General features: G+C 41.8%; 1 protein-coding gene across 2 annotated transcripts; it reads right to left on the bottom strand.

Annotated features, from left to right (window-relative positions):
• Positions 1–883: 883 nt before the first annotated feature.
• Positions 884–22,898, bottom strand: mmadhcb (metabolism of cobalamin associated Db). Of its 2 annotated transcripts, none has more exons than XM_064944582.1 (8): positions 22,878–22,898; positions 5,779–5,827; positions 5,514–5,664; positions 5,146–5,366; positions 4,912–5,020; positions 3,113–3,243; positions 2,205–2,291; positions 884–1,990 (listed from the first exon to the last, which is right to left on the bottom strand). In XM_064944582.1, the coding sequence occupies exons 2-8, from the start codon at positions 5,785–5,787 to the stop codon at positions 1,796–1,798; spliced, it is 903 nt and encodes a 300-aa protein (XP_064800654.1). In that variant the 5' UTR covers positions 5,788–5,827; positions 22,878–22,898; the 3' UTR covers positions 884–1,795. The 2 variants fall into 2 exon arrangements, with proteins under 2 accessions (XP_064800654.1, XP_064800653.1); XM_064944581.1 differs by lacking the exon at positions 22,878–22,898 and adding an exon at positions 7,319–7,482.
• Between the last annotated feature and the right edge of the window lie 970 nt (positions 22,899–23,868).

Here is a 23,868-nt window from a genome sequence, read left to right as displayed (position 1 = left end):
ACTTTTTTTACCACCATTTATCTAAAAGTACTGCTGAGGAAAGTGAGTGGGAAATATTTAAATGATTAGACATGTTAGAGCTTCTGTTATGGGTCTTTATCTGATAGGTACCATACTTTTCACCAAGACACGGTCTCTACAGGACAAACTGAATAAGTAGGCACTATCTCACTGCATGGAAAGGTACAGCAGTAGGGCTAAGTGGAGCAGGAATGAATGGTCTCATCCATGTATCTACATGCTCAGTGGAAAGAGAAGCTGGTGAACTCTAAACCCTGTGTGACCTCATCATTGCCGAGGAAGTGTGAAAATTCAGTTGAACTAGGTCATGTTCACTCATCTTAGGCCTACTTACTTGGTCACGCCCATGTTGAGTGTTTGTAAATATCCCTAAAAAGATGATCAAGTGCATTTTGTGGAACAGCCTGTTTGGTAGGGTTTGGTTTTCTGGCACAACATTTGTACTCCAAGAATGAGGAGAGAATCTATCAGCATAATTCCCAGAAGGTACAACTACAATTCATTTGAGTTACTGTGACAGGGGACCCATCTGCTGTGCTTTACCTGGCACAGTAGAGGATAATACAATACATGTTAAACAGTACCCCAGAGACAATCACTTCTACCACTTGTGACACCCTATACAATAGCCTGAACTGAGACATGCTCATTTAGCTAATCAAGTTCAAACATGTGCCTGCTACAGTCAAGGAGAGATGTGGGTCATTAGGTCGAATTTCAAATGTAAACTTTTTTTTTTTTTTTTTTTTACATGTTTATTTCATATCTCCCCTCACAACACCGATTTATCCATTTAAATGAAGGTCACTTCAACAATCACCGCTTCCTTTCTCCCAGAAAGAACTGACCACTGACAAGGTGATGTGTTTTATTGCATTTAATGTGTGGACCTCAGGACAAAAGTTGCCACAAGAATCACAGACCCTTTTAAAAACAGCTCATCTTGTAAAGTGACAGAGACAAGTGCTGCCCCTCTCTTCTAGACAAGTGCATTGATTACGGTCACAAGTACAATATTCAAGGGTGAACTGGATCTCAGGACCTGTGAACAAGACATGAGGTCTCTATTCTGAAGGCAACGCGGATCAAATAAGAGCTCTTGAGATTAACCTCACGACATCAGAAAAGCTCAATTCTTACCTTTTGATAAAAATGGGAGTTTATCAACCCAAGTCAAGGGCAGCAGCAGGTCCCCATGTTTTTCTTATCTAGCTGCAGGATTGATTCTACTATGAAAATCTCATCTGGGCAGAATCAATCCACCCTTAATGGGGAAATCCACTCAAACTGTATTTTGTCCATTGTTAATACAGTCACAATATATTTTATATGTCAGCAGTCAAGTCCAAGATATTGGACTTTGAAGAAGCAGTGTCACTTACCCCATCATGAAAAGAAAAAAATACCCAAAGACAATGTGAGTGGATTTTTCATCCACCTTCTATTTCACATTCAATTGAACTTTTATTTATACAGCTAAATCTCATTGAGATAAAATCTATTTTGCAAGAGAGACCCCTTTCAATCAGGCCAACCACAATACACTAAAGGAACAGATAAAGATGCTGAAAATAAATATATTATCATGGTTAAACTGTCAGGGATCATGGTTGTGGGTATTTCACAATATTGGTGTACCATACTATTTTGAAGGTTTCTATACAAATGTGAAGTACAAAGAAAAAGCAAATAGTAGTTAAGGGCTGTGTAAAGAGCCTTGACACGTCAAAGTTTAATAGCAACCACATACCAGACACTCTCCCATCATTCAGGTTTAGTTCCCTTGCAGTTTCTTCATGATAAGGCTATGGGGAGGTGCGCTGGTGAAAACTGTCCCCACAAAAACATGCGTCCCCCACAATGCATGGCGGATGACTTTGCAGCAGCCCAAGTCCTCGATGCTGAAGCCCAGGTTACGGTACCTCTCGTCGGTCTCAAACAGTGTGTTGTTGGTGTACGACCCAAAGAACTGGAGGAAACAAACACATGGGAAAAGATCCGAATGCTGCTTGTTTTGAAAGATTTAAGTTGAACAAATATAAATCCATTTAAAATCGTTAAGAAGACCACACAACTGCCATCCCTGTCTCACAACTGTTTGTACTGTTCATAAAATATTACAGAAATAACTATTCCTGTAGCATAGTACTAATCCTTAAGCAGCCATTTTAGTCACTTCTTACTGCCAGGCCTGAGGACGGGTCTATGAAGTCAGCCCAGAAGCCTTCTGTCCTCAGGGCATAACAGATTTCCTTGGCACCGGCAACAAACTGCAACAGAACAACGCAACAACAAATTTACCTTCGACAATTGATTAGATTTTTATTTTCCATTCAAGCGTTCCACTTTTGTACTGATACAAACATGTGTAATAGTGACCAACATTCTGATTGTGTTGTTAACTGCAAACGTGTGGAGGTTCCTGCTTGCTATATGTATATATATTTTTTCAGATACAAAAGAGACCATCTGTTCAAACACATTGTTATTGGTAATCATGTCACCATCAAAGATGGCAACACGCAACAAATGCTGTTGTAGAGATCTAGCCTATTGCTGGGATGGGAGAGGAGGGTGCGTGTCAGGGTGTAGTAAATGAGTGCAGTCAAGGGGGTCAGCGGTACAATTAGAGCGATTCTCAACCAAGGGCATGTTAACCAGACGGTGAATAACGCACAATGTCACAAACAAGCCCTGCTCTAACACGCAATGCCCTCACACACACTCAAGACTACTAACAGAAGTCTTCTATTGTAATGCTGGGATTGGGAATATGTAATGCACAACCCCATTATCATAAACAGAATAGGTACTTGCTAATATTTAAAGGCATTGAGTCTGAAAGAATATGTACAGTTGAATCCTTTCAATTCCTTAAATGTGGTTCTCAGAGGAAAACAGACTGGGTTAAAGTATACATGTGCCATACACCAGCAACTCATAACTCCTTACAACTTCAGACAGTTAAAAAAAAGAAGAAACAAAGGGGGGGAAAAAAGGGTCAGACTTTTCTTCAGTGGTTCTGATAGACAGTTCATGTTGTTCATATGCTATGGGTAAAACTACCCACGGTGTTGTGACACCAACTCACTTTGTCTAGCATCAACTCCCTCTCTTTGTCCACCTCCTCACACCACGCTGTCATGTCGTTCTGAGTCTTCTGGGTCACCGTGACAACCGTCATGCCGTTGTTAGGGGCCTCAGGGAACATTGACTCAAAATCTGCAAACACATGGGGAGAACATGCATGGTCAAAAACTATACATGACCATCACACCAAGAGTTATTATGCTCATACATGATGTACATTCCTTTAGTGTTTGAGCCCCCTCTGCTGGATACATGTAGAATCTCAACATCAATCTCACAAACACATGAAGAGGTAAGTAAACGCTTTCACCTCTTTTTCCCTATCCATTCCCCATTTACGATGTGGACATAGTAAACACATAGACAAAGTATATCAACAAGTTTGAAAGTTTAACAATGTGCCAGATATTGTGTGTAGCATGATCAGTGTCTGCTTTTACAGTGCATTTGGAAAGTATTCAGACCCCGAGACTTTTTCCACATCTTGCACAGCTGTATTTTCGGAGTTTTTCAAATTCTTCTCTGCAGATCCTCTCAAGCTCTGTCAGGTTGGATGGATAGCGCCTCCGCACAAGTATTTTCAGGTCTCTCCAGAGATGTTTGATCGGGTTCAAGTTCGGGCTCTGGCTGGGCCACTCAAGGACATTCGGAGACTTGTCCCGAAGCCACTCCTGCATTGTCTTGGCTGTGTGCTTAGGGTTGTTGTCCTGTTGGAAGGTAAATCTTCGCCCCAGTCTGAAGTCCTGAGCGCTCTGGAGCAGGTTTTCATCAAGGATCTCTCTGTACTTTGCTCCGTTCATCTTTCCCTCGATCCTGACTAGTCTCCCAGTCCCTGCCTCTGAAAAACATCCCCACAGTATGATGCTGCCACCACCATTGCCAGGTTTCTTCCAGACATGGCGTTTGGCATTCAGGCCAAAGAGTTCAATCTTGGCTTCATTAGACTAGACAATCTTGTTTTTATGGTCAGAGCCCTTTAGGTGCCTTTTGGCAAACTCCAAGCGGGCTGGAATGTGCCTTTAATTGAGGTCTGGCCACTCAACCATAAAGGCCTGATTGGTGGAGTGCTGCAGATGGTTGTCGTTCTGGAAACTGTCAAAATGATCATCGGGTTCTTGGTCACCTCCCTGACTAAGGCCCTTCTCTCCCGATTGCTCAGTTTGGCCGGGATGCCAGCTCTAGGAAGAGTCTTGGTGGTTCCAAATGTCTTCAATTTAAGGATGACAGAGGCCACTGTTCTTGGGGACCTTCAATGCTGCTGACATTTTTTGGTACCCTTCCACAGATCTGTGCCTTAATAAAATACTATCTCGGAGCTCTACGGACAATTCCTTTGACCTCATGGCTCGTTTTTGCTCTGACATGCTCTGTCAACTGTGGGATCTTATATAGTCAGGTGTGTGCCTTTCCAAAACATTTTCAATCAATTGAATTTACCACAGGTGGACTCCAATCAAGTTGAAGAAACATCAAGAATGATCAATGGAAACAGGATGCACCTGAGCACAATTTCGAGTCTCAGGGCAAAGGGTCTGAATACTTATGTAAATAAGGTATCTGTTTTAATCCATTTTCAATCATTTCTAAAAACTGTTTTTGCTTTGTCATTATGGGGTATTGTGTGTAGATTGAGGAGGAAAAACATGCATTTAATCAATTTTAGAATGAGGATAATATGTGGGGAATGGGTCTGAATACTTTCTGAATGCACTGTATGTTGTGCATTTTTACAGAAAGTAAGACTGCTCACATAGGGCTATATCTGTTTGGTGAAAGGAAAACAATCATATATATATATACCTTTCTTCAGCAGCTCAGGGCAAGACTGTATCGCACACTCTACATTGGAGTTATCAAAGTACTGTTCTGCTCTGTTGACTATTTGTTCCTGGGGATCAGCCTCTTTCCCCTAAGACAAACAATCATGGAACGTTGCTCAGAAAACCAAAAACATCCCTGAATATTACGCTGCATAATATGCATTCATTATCAACAGAAGAAATGTATGTCAATTGTGAAACCAACCACACTTACTTGGAACTCGCCGACAAATTGGGCAAGAATGAACTCATGCCTCTCGCCGCTGGAGGGAGCCGTCAGCACGTCGGGGACTGTCCGGCGGACTGGGACATTAATCTTCTGTTCTGCTGTGCCTTCCAGGTGGCAGTCAAAGCCTGAGTTACCTGGCAGTTGGAAGCGCTGGTCCTGAGGCCCGAACGGACCCATACTATCATCTGGCCAAACTGTCCTGGGTCCTGACAATGAGACATAATTTAACAAGAAGTTGATCCAATTATTGAGCCAATTGATTCACACACCTTCTGAATGACAGACAGTTGGTATATGACGTTCACATTCAGGCAACTTCAGTATCATCATTGTGATTAGAGGTCTGCACTTACCAAGGTCAGGTGGTGTGATGGCTACACGAGGCTCATCAGAGCCAGATGATCCAGCACCAGAGAATGTTCTCTGGTTGGTTCCAGCAATCCGCCGGACCAGTACATGAAGCCCTGGCAGGTAAGTCACCAGCCTGGCTCTGCTACAGAGCACCTGAGGAACAGAGAAGGAACATCCCCATCAGGACACACACGACACAAGCATTAAGTGTGTGTGTGTGACATTGGATTCTGATCAAATCTCGAAGTCTATGTCAAATAGACTTACACTGGTCATCCTGTTGGGCCTCTCCCTCTTCTGTTATTCACTTGCAAAACTGCAAAAGACAAAGTAATAAATTAACCAACTGCATAAATCTCATTGAGATAAATCTCATTAGACACAAAACACTGAAAGTGGGTGCATAAACTGATTATCATCAAGCTAAATATCTCAAAACTAACAGCAGTTGACTGCCAACAGGCTAACTAGCTGGCTACAAATAATTTGAATCACAATTCAGAATATCCTGTAGCTACCTTACCCCGTAGTACCGTCACTTAGTGCTCATTGACAACTATTTCAGACGACATAGCTGCCACAACATTACATAACAGGGTACAGCAGGACTGTAGGGAATGTTAGCTAGCTAGCTAATGTTAGCTAACTAAAAAGTGAGCTGTGGTGTATTCATTGGTCAGATTCTGTTGCAAAATGTTTTGCAACAGAAACGGTTTACTCCAAATGCTCTTGCAACATGACGTAAAAGAAGTTGGGTTCTTAAATGGAATTTGTAGTTCATTTTAATGTTATGGCAAAGACAGTATGTACTGTATGGTTTCCTGACCATTCCAATCTGAATAGTCTTTAAAGTGTTTGGCACAAGCTTCACAACTATAAATTATTAATTCTTCCATGCTCTAAAGTGGAGTGAAGTCCACATGGTTCCTTCCACCTTCTTTCAGCTATGTTTCCCAACAGACCAAATGTTTTGCAACAGAATCCAACTAATGAATACACCCCAGCTCGCTAAACTGCAATACATTTATTTTCAGTTTACATAGGGACGGCAGGTAGCCTAGTGGTTAGAGCTGACAAGGTAAAAATCTGTCGTTCTGCCCCTGAACAAAGCAGTTACCCAGTGTTCCTCGATAGGCCGTCATTGCAAATAAGAATTTGTTCTTAACTGACTTACCTAGTTAAATGAAGGTTAAATACATTTTAAAAATGGGTCAAATATAGCACTCTTAGTAGTTAGAGCTAAGTAATTAAAATGAGGCCCTATGTAGTGTGTAATCTGCATATAAGGGCTAACCCTCCTGAAAGGGAATGTAAAAACGTATATTTTGTTTACATTCAATCCCCAATATTTGGGGCGGCAGGGTAGCCTAGTGGTTGGAGCGTTGGACTAGCAACCAGAAGGTTGCGAGTTCAAACCTCCGAGCTGACAAGGTACAAATCTGTCGTTCTGCCCCTGAACAGGCAGTTCCCAGACCGTCATTGAAAATAAGAATTTGTTCTTGACTGACTTGCCTGCTTAAAAAAAGGTAAAATATTGCACTTTTACGACTGTCCCTAAACCACCCGAGCGTCAGAAAACAGCATAATACCTCCTTCTCGGAAAGTGCTCTCTAACATCATCTGATTCTCAATATATCCTATCATCATCCTATGACTCCGTCTGATAGCTATTGACGAGCAAACTATGAATATCGAAAGTAAAAACAAATTTCCTGAGGGGCAAGACCACACAGCTAACGTGCTAGCTAGCTCTACGTTGGCCGATTTATAGTAGTTTAGGCTCTGACAATAAATGTAATATATTTACCTTAATAAAATTTCTTTGAAGAATATCCCCTTCTTGCAAACATGAATCAATAAAATACGTTGAAAAGATCAATAGGTCTTATCTGTGTTTATCCTTGACCTAACTTTAGCTCGAATGCCATCTATCTGCTTCGCCTTTCGTTGTGCACATGCGCGCTTACGTGGATAAATGACGGAACCTACGAGCAACATAAATGGCTTGACGTAACAAGGTTGAAAAAAAGAAATCACATAAAAATGCAGAATCATGTTTGCACACTAGATGTCGTTATAGCCCTATCCATGAGTGGCAGCATGTACCTACAGATTGATGCCAGCAAAGGCAATTCTAAGGAGAGTTTCAGACAAAAATGAATGTGAAAGTTTTCGTCAGTGTTTCTAGTGGCACTGTAATTAGTGGCTAAACTGTATAATATATAAAATAATCCTCAAACTCCCATTCAGATGAGAGCTTTGTACCTGAAGAGCAGTGTATCTCCTGAGTGGTGCAGCAGTGCTAGAGGTGTACCTACTGACCCTGGTTCGATTCCAGTTGTATCACAACTGTCCATGATTGGGAGTACCATAGGGTGGCGCCCAGTGTCGTGCAGATTAGGATTTGGCCGGGGTAGACTGTCATTGTAAATACAAATTTGTTCTTAACTGACCTGCCTAGTTAAATAAAGGTAAAATATAGAGGTTGCTGTGCTAATGAGGGCATTTGATTAATGAACCGGGTTAACATTAACTTTGGAACGTTCTGATTTGAGAAGGGCGGTCTCTCACCACTTTTAGCCGTTCACGCCCGTTACTCAAACTCCCTCAATGTATTTATTTGAGTGTAAACGTTCTGTGGACCAGTCTGTTGAGAACAAATGTTTGTTCTTCAAGTGCAGTCGCATAAATCTTCAAGCGCTATTATGAAACTGGCTCTCATGAGGACCGCCACAGGATAGGAAGACCCAGAGTTACCTCTGCTGCAGAGGATAAGTTCATTAGAATAACTGCACCTCAGATTGCAGCCCAAATAAATGCTTCACAGAGATCAAGTACAGACACATTTCAACATCAACTGTTCAGAGAAGACTGCATTATTAAGACATTCATGGTCGAATTGCTGCAATGAAACCACTACTAAAGGACACCAATAAGAAGAAGAGACATCCTTGGGCCAAGAAACATGAGCAATGGACATTAGAACAGTGGAAATCTGTCCTATGGTCCAAATTTGAGATTTTTGGTTCCAACCGCTGTGTCTTTGTGAGACGCAGAGTAGGTGAACGGATGATCTCCACGTGTGTGGTTCCCACCGTGAAGCATGGAGGAGGAGGTGTGATGGTGTGGGGGTGCTTTGCTGGTGACACTGTCAGTGATTTATTTAGAATTCAAGGCACACTTAACCAGCATGGCTACCAAAGCATTCTGCAGCGATATGCCATCCTATCTGGTTTTCACTTTGTGGGACTATCATTTGATTTTCAACAGGACAATGACCCGAACTCCTGGGTGGCGCAGTGGTCTAAGTGCTACCTGTGCCACCAGAGGTTCTGGGTTCGAGCCCAGGCTATGTCGCAGCCGGCTGTGACCGGGAGGTAAATGGGTTAGGGAGGGTTTGGCCAGCAAGGATATCCTTGTCTCATCGCGCACTAGCGACTCCTGTGTCGGGCTGGGGGCAGTGCACACTGACCAGGTCACCAGGTGTATGGTGCTTCCTCCGACACATTGGTGCGGCTGGCTTCCGGGTTGGATGTGCGTTGTGTCAAGACGCAGTGCAGTTGGGTTGTGTTTCGGAGGATGCACGGCTCTGGACCTTTGCCTCTCCCGAGTACGTACGGGAGTTGCAGCGATGAGACAAGACTGTAACTACTACAAATTGGATACCATGAAACTGGGGAAACAAAAGGGGGTAAAACATTTTTTTTTTATTAATAAAAAACAGGACATATTTTTCCTTTCTATTCTAACTCAGTGTAACCGATGTGAAATGGCAAGCTAGTTAGCGGTGGTGCACGCTAATAGCGTTTCAATCGGTGACGTCACTCGCTCTGAGACCTTGAAGTAGTGGTTCCCCTTGCTCTGCAAGGGCCGCGGCTTTTGTGGAGCGATGGGTAACAATGCTTAGTATGTGTCAGTTGTCTATGTGTGCAGAGGGTCCCTGATTCGAGCCCGGCGCTGGGACGGACTAAAGTTATACTGTTACATCAGCCTGGAAGATTAAGCCATCTGCATCTGAGAATATTATTCACATTGTGCAAGAACGTTTATAACAGATATCAAGAGCTTGATATGAAGTAAACTGAAACAAAACTGCTGCATGATGCCAAAGCTGACCTCTAACCCCTCACCCTGTCCCCCACGTCCTCTGAAACCATAACCAGCTGCACTGTGAAATTAACTTGCTTGTCATTTTGCCGCTGAAGAGTTGGAAGTTAATTGAAAGGCTGGTCTCCTCCCTCTGTGTCAGAGGGGTCACGATGTTATGGAGTAATGGTCATTATTAGGTGAAAGAGGTTCCACTGAGGACAGAGACAGGAGAGATAGAGAGACAGGGGAGTGAGAGAGAGAGAGAGAGAGATGGAGAGGGGTAACCAATCTGTGACTGGCCTGTCCAGATTAACCCCATAACCTTGACGCTGGCCCCCTCCACAGCAGGGGCATTGTCATTAAAGCCAGGAGTCACGCTGGGGGTCAGTGCTCTCTCTTATCTCAGAGCGTCCCCATGGACAATTAACCTGACAGGTTGTCACTCTGAGGAGCATAAGTCTTCACTGTGGACCTATAGGTCTCTATAGGTCCCTATAGGAGCTCAGCCAACTTTAACATTCAGTCTGCTGCAGCTTTCTGTTTGAGGAAACCCAGCTAGCACATTTGGTTCCTTGGAAGTTGTGGGAATGTACATTTTTTGCTCCCCATTGGTTCTGGAAACAAAGCATTAAAGGGCCGTTTTTTAAATGTTCATCAACTCCAGCACCACCCATGTCAACATATGTGAAAATGTGTGCGTTTCTATGTTTTACAGTTAAATTGCCTACTAATTGTGTGCTGTTTGGTTAATGATGTCATTGGAAACACTTATCTTCCTCTATCTTTTTTACAAAAAAAACATAGAAATGCGCCATTTTCACATATGTCGATGTTGGGTTGGTTCTGGGAATGATGAATATGTAGTAGAAACATTTGTAAGATTCCTGACCGGTAAAACAGAAAGTTTTTAAACATTCGGAGAATGGAAGTGAAAATTCTGGGAATCTCTGTTCTGGGAATGTGTCACGACTTCTGCCGAAGTCGTTGCCTCTCCTTGTTCGGGCAGTGCTCGGCGTTCGATGTCACCGGTCTTCTAGCCATCATTGATCCTTTTTTCATTTTCCATTGGTTTTGTCTTGTCTTCCCACACAACTGTTTTCAATCCCATTCATTACCTGTTGTGTATTTAACCCTCTGTTTCCCCTCATATGTCTTTGTCAGAGATTGTTTTATTGTCAGTGTAGTGTGATTGTTGTATAGGTGCGCGTCGGGTCCTCGTACCCATGTTTGTTTGTTTATGTACATTTAGTGTTATGGAGCATACTCCGTGAACTTTATTAAAAGACTCCATTTTACACTCCATTTTACTCTCCTGCGCCTGACTTCCCTGCCACCTATTACACCTATGCATGACAGAATGTAAATGTTTAGGTTGCTGGACAGTTCTGAGAACATTTTACTATGGTCCCCTGAATGTTTCCTGTGAGGTTTTTATCAACTTTGAGAATGAAAATTATAGGTAATTTGAAGGTAATTAAATCATGTTTCAGTAAGACTTATTTCTATTAAAGCATATTGGATGACTGTCATATTCCACCCCCCTAAATTAAACATCTATATGTTTAGGTTACATGATACTAAAATGTTCCCTAAACCAGCCATGAGGTTGCTACAACCTAGCCTATGAATTAAAGTTTACAACGTAGATGCACAGGTCCAGAGAAAATTAGGAATAATCAAGGTGACAGACAGTGACACATTCAATACTGCCATGCACACTCTTGCCTGCATCTAGGTGATCTAAGGTGTAATCATTAGTTCAACAGTTGCAAACGAGAGTTTCTATTGGAAAAAAATAAACATGTTTATCCCAGTTTTGATCCGTTTGCTTTCTTTTAAGAAATGCTTTCAACAGAATCGGCTGAATGAATACACCCCTGATCACATGCAAACCCAGTTCACTTTCATAGCAGCCACATACAAAGAGCAGGATCACTTTGCTCGTTAATTCCTTCTTGCATCTACTCACTCTCCTCCTCACCTTTTCCCTTCGCTTGTGTACTTCAGTGCACAACACATCAGCTGTCTGTGACCAGGCTAAAAAACCTTTCGAAGCCAAACCTTCATATCATAACCGCTAACCTCTATACACCGCCTACATAATTGTCACCATATTTGCTAACGTAATTGTCACCATAGCTACAATAACTAACGCGGTAGTATAAACCCGCTACAATCATGCAGTGCAGTGTACAGACAGCAAGCAGTTTAGCAGTTACACTGGCGGGCCCTGGTAGCAATAATTTAATAAAACCAAAAGCTTACCTTTACTTGGAAAAGTTCCAGTGTTGGATAGCCATAGCCAGCTAGCTAACATGGCATCCCTCACTGTTTGAGCCTGGTTTTTGAGTAGGCTAAACCAGCTAGCTGCATTTGCTAGCGAAGTAGCTAGCTACGTGAAAGTGAGAAAGTGAAAAAAAATACAATGAATTATAGCTAGCTAGCTCCCTCTCTCTTAATTTTCTTTAATTGTTTCAAGAAATTAATTTGTTCAAGACTGTTAAACTATTGTCTTTCTCTGTCTTTGAGTCAACTACTCACCACATTTTATGCACTGCAGTGATACTGTAGCTCGCTGTAGTTTATGCTTTCAGTACTAGATTCATGAGCCTCCAAAGTTTTGTATTGAAGTTAATGGAGGACGGAAACTAGCTGCCCTCCGGCTACACCATGGTGCTACCCGACAGAGTGCTGTTGAGGCTACTGTAGACCTTAATTGCAAAGCAGTGCTTTTTAATTAAATTATTTGGTGAATATATTTAGTATAATTTTATCCAAAAAGGACAACTTTTTTAATGTTTCACTATTTTTATGAAATTCACTGAGGAGGATGGTCCTCCCCTTCTTTGTCCCCATGTGCAGTTGCAAACCGTAGTCTGTTTTTTTTATGGCGGTTTTGGAGCAGTGGCTTCTTCCTTGCTGAGTGGCCTTTCAGGTTATGTCAATATAGGACTCGTTTTACTGTGGATATAGATACTTTTGTACCTGTTTCCTCCAGCATCTTCACAGGGTCCTTTGCTGTTGTTCTGGGATTGACTTACAATTTTCGCAAAGTACGTTTATCTCTTGGAAACAGAACGCGTCCCCTTCCTGAGTGGTATGACGGCTGTGTGGTCCCATGGTGTTTATACTTGCGCACTATTGTTTGTATAGATGAACGTGGTACCTTCAGTCGTTTGGAAATTGCTCCTATGGATGAACCAGACTTGTGGAGGTCTACAATGTTCTTTTCTGAGGTCTTGGCTGATTTCTTTTGATTTTCCCATGATGTCAAGCAAAGAGGCAGTGAATTTGAAGGTAGGCCTTGAAATACATCCACAGGTACATCTCCAATTGACTCAAATTATGTCAATTAGCCCATCAGAAACTTCTAAAGCCATGACATCATTTTCTGGAATTTTCCAAGCTGTTTAAAGGCACAGTCAACTTAGTGTATGTACATTTCTGACCCACTGGAATTGTGATACAGTGAATTATAAGTGAAATATTCTGCCTTTAAACAATTGTTGGAAAAATTAGTAGATGTCCTAACCGACTTGCCAAAACTACAGTTTGTTAGCAAGAAATTTGTGGAGTGGTTGAAAATCAAGTTTTAATGACTCCAACCTAAGTGTATGCAAACTTCAGACTTCAACTGTATATAAGCTCAGTATAATTTCCATTTGAGACTTATCAGCTGAACACCAGGCAAACTGCATGCAAGAGAGTATGTGGTGAAAATGTTCCGCTTATTACGTCTCTCTGTTCACACAATTACACTTTATTGGCCTTTGCTGAATGTCACCGTTAAAGCCTAAATCGCAGCAGCAAGATGCTTTTGTACCTTTATTCAGCTCAATGGAGTGATAAAAAGATGGTGTTTGTAAATTGGCTGTCATTAAACTAGGTGTTTCGCAGGAGGTGTGAAACTCACTGCACCCCAAAAGATGCTTTACAATCTGTAACTATTAAAGAATCTTCATAAAACTTTTTTTTAATTGCTTGAAATTAAACATATTCCTGACTGCTCATATAAACTCATAAAAAAAGTCATCTCACTGTCAACTGCATTTATTTTCAGCAAACTTAACATGTGTAAATATTTGTATGAACATAACAAGATTCAACAACTGAGACATAAACTGAACAAGTTCCACAGACATGTGACTAATAATGCGTCCCCGAACAAGGGGGGGTCAAAATCAAAAGTAACAGTCAGTATCTGGTGTGGCCACCAGCTGCATTAAGTACTGCAGTGCATCTCCTCCTCATGGACTGCACCAGATTTGCCAGTTCTTGCTGTGAGATGTTACCCTACTCTTCCACCAAGGCACCTGCAAGTTCCCGGACAGTCCCGAGCTGCCCCTCAGTCCAGTGGGGTTCTGGGTGAGGACTACTAGGCCATGGTCGGCGGCGAGGGTGGACTATCCTAGGATGCGAGGAGGGGGGACTAAGACATTGATAGAGTGGGGTCCACATCACGCGCCGGAGCCGCCACCATGGACAGACGCCCACCCGGACCCTCCCCTATTGTTTTGATGTGCGTCCGGGAGTCCGCACCTTAGGGGGGTTCTGTCACGCCCTGGTCGAAATATATTGTGTTTGTCTGCATTTATTTGGTCAGGCCGGGGTGTGACATGGGTTTATTGTGGTGTGTTTTGTCTTGGAGGTGTCTAGCATAGTCTATGGCTGTCTGGAGTGGTTCTCAATCAGAGGCAGGTGTTTATCGTTGTCTCTGATTGTGAACCATATTTAGGCAGCCATATTCTTTGAGTGTTTCGTGGGTGATTGTTGCTGTCTCTGTGTTTGTTGTCACCAGATAGGCTGTATAGGTTTTCACGGTCCGTTTGTTGTTTTTGTATTGTTCGTTTTCATCGTCATTAAACATGTCTCAAAAATACCACGCTGCATTTTGGTCCGCTTCTCTTCCACCAGACGAAAGCCGTTACAAGACCATGACGGACCCTACACCTCCAAATTGATCCCGCTCCAGAGAACAGGCCTCGGTGTAACGCTCATTCCTTTGACGATAAACGCAAATCTGACCATGACCCCTGGTGAGACAAAACCACGCTTCGTCAGTGAAGAGCACTTTTTGCCAGTCCTGTCTGGTCCAGCGACACTGGGTTTGTGCCCATAGGCGACATTGTTGCCAGTGATTTCTGGTGAGGACCTGCCATACAACAGACCTACAAGCCCTCAATCCAGCCTCTCTCAGCCTATTTCCGGACAGTCTGAGCACTAATGGTGGGATTGTGCTTTCCTGGTGTAACTCGGGCAGTTGTTGTTGCCATCCTGTACCTGTCCCGCAGGTGGGATGTTCGGATGTACAGATCCTGTGCAGGTGTTGTTACATGTGGTCTGCCACTGCGAGGACGATCATCTGTCCGTCCTGTCTCCCTGTAGCGCTGTCTTAGGCGTCTCACAGTACGGACATTGCAATTTATTGCCCTGGCCACATCTGCAGTCCTCATGCCTCCTTGCGGCATGCCTAAGGCATGTTCATGCAGATGAGAAGGAGCCCCGGGCATCTTTATTTTGGTGTTTTTCAGAGTCAGTAGAACGGCCTCTTTGGTGTCCTAAGTTTTCTTAATTGTGACCTTAATTGCCTACCGTCTGTAATCTGTTAGTATCTTAACAACCGTTCCACAGTTGCATGTTCATGAATTGTTTATGGTTCATTAAACAAGCATGGGAAACAGTGTTACAATGAAGATCTGTGAAGTTATTTGGATTTTTACGAATTATCTTTGAAAGACAGAGTCTTGAAAAATTGACGTTTCTTTTTCTGCTGAGTTTATGTTGTAGTAGGGCCTACAGCAGCATGCCTTGAAGTATTTCTAAACATTCCAGCACATTCCCTTTTTAGCCAGTTGATCGCTTTTTATTTCAAATGAGTAAGTTCTCTCGTCTCACACTGACCGACATTTAACACTCTGGAACACACAGATGAGGGAGGCAGTCAGAGAAGGCTGTTGAAGCTCAAGACTAACGTCTCAGCACATTTTACACAACGATGGATGGAGTTGCCTAGCAGGTGCTGTTGCTATGATTTATTTTTTTAGGGATTCAGCTAAGAAAGAGCTTGTAAAAAGATTCCAAAATGCTGTGAGCATTCTGGAGCACTTGGTGGGTTCTAGTAAGTCCCATTGCTCCTACATGCAAGCTTAATCTTTATGCTAAATAACCATGTACTGGTTTCATATTATTAATGACAGCTGCATTTGCACACCTTTGAATTGAAGCTCAGTAGTGCAAAATGATGATGCTTCAGTGACTCTGATAATATACAACAGAACTGTAGGCCCCTGTCTCTAAGCATGTAGAGAGATTACATGAATTGGAAAAACCATGTCTAGATCTAACAGAAAGTTGGAAAATACTTTCCTTCTGGACCTTTCTTTTGAAAGGCAACCAGTTATCAGTTCAGTGTTTTTCCATGCTGTGGGAGAAAAATCCCCTCAGAACAGCAGATGTGCTTTTGACTGAGTGATGTCTTATCTAACCTCTCACTCAACAGCTCTCTTTAGGCCCATACCTGTTGTAATTATTTTGATAGGCTCATTTGGGATCCGTGAGGCATGACGGGGAAATGACTAGTCTGGCTTGTTGCTGGGGAATGAAAAACCCCACATGGATGTATTCATGAAGGAGGAACATGTGTCATCCATTACACTGGATAGGAGTGTGACATTAATGGCTGTCACCAGTTCGTCAGAACACACACAGGGTAAAACTGCGTTAACATGAAATGTATGAGAATACAAAAGGTATTTGGAGAGATGTTAAAAATCTATGTCTTTCTGTCATGGGTCATTTTTCAAAGGTCAATAATATTCAGATGGAAAGATGGTTTGAAAACCAGTTAGTCATATACCCGATAGTCACTGGAATGGATTTGCTATTCCAGGCAATTAGAAAATAGATGGCTGTAAAAGCTACAGGAAATTAAGCAGATAACACAGTACATCTCTCCATGGCTGATAGGATTGCAGTATTAACACACATCAATCAGCTAAGAATAAAACCCAGAATATTAGCTCTGGAGATTCTGTTGCGATTAACTGAACCAATAGTCTGTGTCTGGGTTTAATTCCTGATATGATGGGCCTGCATTTAGATTTCATTGATAACCTCCAAAGTATTGGTAAAAGTAAGTAAGATAGGAAATAGGCCTGATATATCAGAAGAGAAAGACAGAGAGAGTACACATTAAACAAAACACTCAACCCATGTGACAATGGACCTCATTATTTTAAAATGAATGAATAAAGATCATAAAAGCAAAATAGGAATCAATTCAAAGCAATTTTCAATTGGCATGCATCCAATTGTTTGGTTTGCTTTGACACAATGTGGAAACTGCTGAGGTTAATTGGTTCATTAGAATTGTATAGCAATGGCTGCAATTGCAATTTGAAACACAGTTAATCTATGAGTCATTTCCATACATTGAAGTCCATAGGATTACAACATGACCTTCAATTACAGGAAACCTCTTTGTATAGGCAGAGGCTCTACTTTTTTCTCTGGCCTGTTGAGGGTGCTCTAATACGTAACATTTACTGTAAGCAATAAGCATTGATTGCTCCACTGCCAGTGCCCAACATCTAATATTTTATCTTTTGCTTCTCAGGTGGAAACTTCTCCATAACTCATCACCCCCTCTGTCAATTGTAACTGGCACTCCCTGCAGAGCACGAGACATCTTACAGGTAAGTCCAGCAAACAAAATGTGTAAAAGAAAACATGTTAAGTTATTTATCCAAACATGTTCCTATTTATTTGAGTTTTACCACAGCAGCACATTCTGAGCCATGTTCTTTGTTTTACAATTATGTCAATAGATGCTAGCGTGTTGACATACTAAATCCCTCCAGTGGAATATGTTGTTGTTTTTGCCCATGAGAGAATTCCTACTGGGCATAAACTGGTTGAATCAACATTGTTTCCATGTAATGATATTGAATCAGCATAGAAAACTGTCATCAACATAAGGAAATGTTGTCTCTTTTTCACCAAACTTTGAACATAAATCCAATGACATGGTAACATTTTATGTTGATTTCACGTGAAATTCACTCAAACTCAACCAAACGCATATAAAAAATAGACATTGAACTGACGTCTGTGCCCGTGTTTGGATCATTTTCCCATCAACGTGTAGCTGTTCCTTTGAGGTATGATTCATCAAATAATTATTATGGCTTCTAGAACAATAACTTTCCTTGAAGGCATTTTCAATTGGGTTCTCCCCATGGTATCAAGCACCTCCAAGAATATACCTTGAAGACAGGCATAGGCAGATGCTTAAACTGACAGATTTTGATGGGGATTTTTTAATGATGTCAATTAGATATAGACTCTTATGGACTTTTAATCACAATGGATTAGCTAGTTTCCATAAAACAGCTGCCTGGTTTAGCTGCTGAGTTAGTGCAGTGTTCTTAGCTAGCTAGCTATGTTGTGCTAGCTAACGAATATGCTAACATTAGGTAGCTAGCTAAACATTTGGCTATGGGGTGGCACTGGCACTATGGGATTATGAAGATTGAATTAAATGGTTTCTTCATCATCTTGCTAGGTAGTTATCTAGCTGTGGCCCTCTGGCTAGTATTAACAAGAGCTTTTAACAAAATAGTAACATTAGCGGAGGTAGATTGGAATCTAGACCATAAGCAATAATCACGGAGATGCATTGACAAACAAAGCTACTGCCAACTTCTGGTTTGGAGTACTTCCAAGATCTTTGCTGTGTGAACACAAAAGAGATTGACTGCCGACACTGTTCAGACGTGCCAAGACTGGCCTCCTGAGTGGCGCAGTGGTTTGGCGGGCAGGGATTTCCTTGTCCCATTGCGCACTAGCGACTCCTGTGGCGGGCAGCGTGCAGTGCAAGCTGCCATGGTTGCCAGGTGCACGGTGTTTCCTCCAACACATTATCGTGTGTCTAAGCTTTTAAGATAGTTAGACAAGCTAGCCTGAAATGACTTCTTGGTAGCTAGGCTGGCAGACTGGGAACCTAACTGGACTAGCGAAAGACAACTTCATGAAATTGCTAGATGACTAGTAATATTACAGAAAAACAACAAAAACAAACACTTTTTTGTGTCATTTTCTTTAACAGGACAAATCTGAGGGGGCACGTAGCCTTGTGCCCCCTATGGGCATTACACCTCTGCTATCCCCAACCTTCTCAACTGTCTGTTTGAAGAATATTTAATACAATAATAGATTACAAACAATTGTTGACTTTAAAGATACCAGTTGCTCAGTGTTAAGAGCTTTAAAAGTGCATGGCAGGTAGTTGGTCTTAAAAAAATGTCACCTCTACTCCTGCTCCCCCATTCCCCCAATCTGCTCCACATTGTTAAGCACACCTGGACTTCATCACCATCACTACTGAGGCTATATAGGCCTCAGTAAGCCTCAGCCATCAGGCAGTATTGGTTTTGGTTACGTTCAGTATGTGGCTCCATCCATGATGATGATGATGATGTCATGACTGTCCTGATTAGGTCAGGTTACAGTTATCTCTCAACCCCAACAGAGGAGGAGAGATCTAGGGGTCTGAAGATGTGGGGGTTTTATGACCCCTCACACCCCTGGTAAATCTCAGGCCACAGACAAATTCCTTTGTTCTGTTACTATGGAGAACCAGCCTCAGAACATTAAACATGAAATAAAGGGACTTTGGAACAATGGTTTCCGTCAACCACAATGGTGGTCATGACGATAGATAGAATATGAAAATGTATGTCATTTTTGTTTTGTTATTAAAGGTTAATAGATGACATTATTACGAAAACATTGTAACGTGAAGAGTTTTCCTAGTATATGTTTGATGTTTATACATTATATATACGTTGTGTGGAAAATGTCCAAATCAAAGGGAATGTTTGAAGTTATGTGTGAAGTTAGTTGTCTAAAATTGGATTTGAGAAAAACCTAGACCTTGTTCTTAACTTGGAATTGCCCTAAAGGCAGTTACGCCCACTTCTGACACGAGGGTATAAAACCTGTGAGTAAAGAATTTACAGAGGAGACTACGTGACCCAAGCTGCAGCCAAGGTCTAAAAAGTCAACGAACCCAGAACGCAACACAAGTTTGAAGACATATAAATATTTTTCTACCCAAGCTACGGATGAGTAGCTGTGTCTAAGCAGGTGATTTGGTGAATTCAAGCCGGACCCCCTAGCATCCAATCCCAGCAAATCGTGGTATATAAAAGGTTTCATTCCTATGCTGTGAGCTCTGAGCTACAGAGCTGTCTGTCCTCAGAAGACCCCTTCCAGAGCAAGGGTGAGGGAACAGACTCCTAAGCCAAAAGGACACTGACATTGTGAGGACGACCAGAAAGTTGCGCCGGAGAAGTGCATCATCGAGCAGCCTGAACGGTCCCCTGAATGGTCCACGCAGAGAATTCTCAGAGATCTTCCCCACGTAATTACATCATTATATTCTGACCCATAAGAGCGGCAGTTTGGGGCAAGGTTAGGGTTAGAATAGCATAGCTGACAAATTCACCCAAATGTATATTTCTCTCGTGTACTTTCTTTTTTCTCTCTCTCTTTGAAATGCCCATTTTGGGTAACATGCGCCATAGTGTGTTGGCCCGTTAAGTTCTAATCAATAACCTATAATGTGTTTTGTCTATGTGTATCTTCTATCATCATTTTAGCTTTCTAGTAAATAAATATTCAACTAAGATTGGTGTGGTACGAACTCATTGGTGAGACCCGGGTCCATGCAGATTCACGGACTATACGACGTTCAGAACGAGATTGTAGAGGTAACTGGTTAATGATATTCTTTGAGTTAATTTGGGAAATAGAAACTCAATAAAAACAACCTTTTCCATGGTGCCCCAGGTTAATGAGTTAATAATTGCTTGATTCAGTTAATCACGCAATTAGAAACGTTTAATAATTGCTTGATTCAGTTAATCACGCAATTAGAAACGTTTAATAATTCGTTGAACATCAGTCGTCACATTAACTAATACAACGTCACGACAATGATGATGATGATGACTATTATTAAACTCACCTTCTGCACCTGTTTCCTGACTCCCTTTGTATACATTACAAAAATAAAGTCATGTTAATCAGAAATATAATGGAAATATTTTCAACTGTCTCCATCCTCTGAATTGTCATATCCAGTCAAATACAGTTTGTCTTTCAACCCAGCACAAGTGACATGTTTGTGACATGTTACACAATTCCCTGTACAGAGAAAATCATAGTCAAGTAAACACTTTGTTTTGGAATGTGAATACTGACTAAAACCTCAGGCATGTTGTTCTTTCCATTGTTTAATTCAGTCATAATTGAATCAGACATTTGGTCTGAGCTAGAGAGCAGGAATTATGTTTTGTATATTGTTCTGACTGTACTGAGAGCATATTTCCCTTTTAAACATTAGAGTACAGCTTGACTGTAATTGCATGAGACACTTGAGGTATACTCTAGAACGGCATGAATATAAGCATGTCTAGTGAGGTGAAACATTGTTCTGTTGAGCTCTTTAAGTAGCAATCACTTTACACTAGAGGACCAAGTATGATCGGTCTTTAATGTGATTTTCTTCTTGTGATTACCTACACTTCCTGTGGCCTAAACTGGAGGTGCTAATTTGAAGTTGATTGCTATAAACAGAACATGTGATGGAGACACTTCACGAAGCTTCTACGATGTGATGGGTCACCAGAGTCCAGAACCTTTGCTAGTGAAATTTTTAAATGAAAACCTGCCTACCAAGTCACAAACAGTGAGCCTCATGTAGTCTTTTCAGTTGTCTGTTCACCTCTGTCGAGCAGTTTCCACATCTCATCCATGCTCTATGTGTGTAGCTTGGCTCTGTCACTCTGTCCCTCTGTTCTGTTCTCTCATCTCCTCTCTCCATATGCTGGGTCCTCAGGCTGCACTGTGCTCATACCTAAAGGCTCTGTCTTCTTTCTCTAAACCCATCTGGTCCCCTGTTTCCCCTCTCTCCCTGGTGGCCCTTCAGTTGGGGACCATGCCAACACCTCCCCTGGTTGGCACCCAGTGTCTGGCAGTCCATCTTCCTGTCTCTTAACTCTTGTCTGGAAGCTGTGAATGCCAATCGATGGTATCATTGTCTATATTTTTAATGGCCTTTGTTTGTTGCCAATAGTGTTGGCACCACTGACCTACAGGGTTGGCACTGCCTCAAGAAGCAGGGAATGTCATGGAATTCAAGCCAGAGGACTGGACAAGGGGCTGGGGTCGTGCGGGAGCAGAGCCTGGAGGTTATCTGACGGGATCCTGTTTCCGTCAGTGCCGGTTGACGAATGAACCTTTGTTTGGCCGCAGATCGGCAGAGCTCCGGAGGCAGGAACACCATGGTCTTGCGCGGATGCGGAACCACCAGTGGAGAGAGCGGAGGAGCGGGTGACGGGAGAGAACTTGGCCAGCCAACCACCAAAGAGTGTGTATATTTCTCTCTCCTCAACAATATAGGGCAGGGATACCCAGCAGCTTAGCATGACCTATCATAATGTGTCTGTGAGTGAGTGCACTTCAGTGGCGGTCGGTGCCATTTAAGATGAGGGAGTACGATTATTTAAACATATTAGATGACTATCATTCATATTCCATTCACCCAGCTCAATGTTACATTGATAAGTTTAGGCTACTACATGATACTCAAATTTTCCCTATACCCATCACGAGGTTGCTACAACCTAGACTATGAATGAAAGTTTACAACGTAGAGATATTTTTTTGTAATCAAGGTGACAGACAGTGACACATTCAATACTGCCTTGCACACTCCAGCTGATCTAGGGTGTATTGAACAAATTCAGTTTCTATTGGAGAAATTCAGGTATGTTTATCCTCATTTCGTTATGTTAAAAAACTTTTTTCAACAGAATGAATACACCTCTGATCACACGCAAACACAGTTCACTTTCATAGCAGCCACATACAAACAGCAAAATCACTTTGCTCGTTGTATTCTTTTTCGCATCTACAAGCTCTCCTCCTCTCACCTTTTCCCTTCACATGTGGACCTCATTGCACAACACATCAGCTGTCTGTGACCAGGTGAAAAAACCTTTCCAAGCCAAACCATCTTAACCGCTAACTGCTACACACAGCCTACATCGTTGTCACCATATTTGCTAACGTCATAGTCAACATAGCTACTATAACTAATGATGTAGTATAAACCCGCTACAATCATGCAGTGCAGTGTACAGTCAGCAACCAGTTTAGCAGTTACACCAGTGGGCCCTGGTGGCAATAAATTAATAAAACCAAAAGCTTACCTTGACTTGGAAGAGTTTCAGTGTTGGATAGCCATAGCCAGATAGCTAACATAGCATCCCTCTCTGTTTGAGCCAGGTGTTTGAGTATGCTAAACTAGCTATGTGCATACACTAGCTAATTAAGTGAAAGTGAAAGTGAAGTGAAAAAAAAATTAACTAAATATACCTCTATAATCCATATATAGTCTCTCTCTCTCTCTCTCTCTCTTCTTGCTTCTCCTTTATTTCTGAAAAAATGTATTTATTTTAAAACTGTTCAACTATTGTCTTTCTCTCCCTTTGAGTCAACTACTCAACACATTTCATGCACTTCAGTACTAGCTAGCTATAGTTTATGGTTTCAGTACTAGATTTATTCTTTGATCCTTTGATTGGGTGGACAACATGTCAGTTCATGAAACAAGAGCTCTGATAGGTGCTGTCATAATTACTGTATACGTTTATGGAAGGGGCTGAGAAACATGAGCCTCCTAGGTTTTGTATTGAAGCCAATGTACCCAGAGGAGAACTCCAAGTCTGTTTTATTCAGGTATTTGGTGACGTGAATATATTTAGTATAGTTTGATCTAAAAAGGATAATTATTTAATGTTTCATTATTTTTTATTAAATTCACTGTGGAGGATGAACAAATTCAGTTTCTAACAAATTCATCTCATTTCGTTATGTTAAAAAAACGTTTTTCAACAGAATGAATACACCTCTGTCCTCCCCTTCCTCCTCAGAGGAGCCTCCACTGGTGCCCTTATTTCCTGCTAACCCATTGTACTATTTTACATACTTTTGCCTTCGTTTTTGGTCCATTTATTCTTTTTGATCTCTCTGGTTGTCTAACACTGACAATAATCCTATCTTTCCTGAGAACATACTAAATCTGTATTTTATCTGAGGATGAAACTATACAGTATCTATAATGAAGGGGTATGAGGATGAAGACTGGGGTGGGACACAGAAGGGACATTGATGTAACAACTCAAAGGAAACAACACCAAC

The sequence above is a fragment of the Oncorhynchus masou genome, chromosome 29 (genome assembly GCF_036934945.1).
Source record: "Oncorhynchus masou masou isolate Uvic2021 chromosome 29, UVic_Omas_1.1, whole genome shotgun sequence".
NCBI classification, from domain to species: Eukaryota; Metazoa; Chordata; class Actinopteri; order Salmoniformes; family Salmonidae; genus Oncorhynchus; species Oncorhynchus masou.
The sequence above is the reverse complement of the archived record's forward strand: the minus strand, read 5'-3'. Positions and strand labels throughout refer to the sequence as shown.

What these genes read in the sequence shown, in the direction of transcription:
- mmadhcb (XM_064944582.1), bottom strand. An exon ending in CCCTGAGCTGCTGAAGAAAG is followed by an intron (nt 3,244 to 4,911) that starts GTATATATATAT and finishes ATGTGTTTGCAG; the next exon opens with ATTTTGAGTCAATGTTCCCT. An exon ending in ACCCGTCCTCAGGCCTGGCA is followed by an intron (nt 1,991 to 2,204) that starts GTAAGAAGTGAC and finishes TGTTTCCTCCAG; the next exon opens with TTCTTTGGGTCGTACACCAA.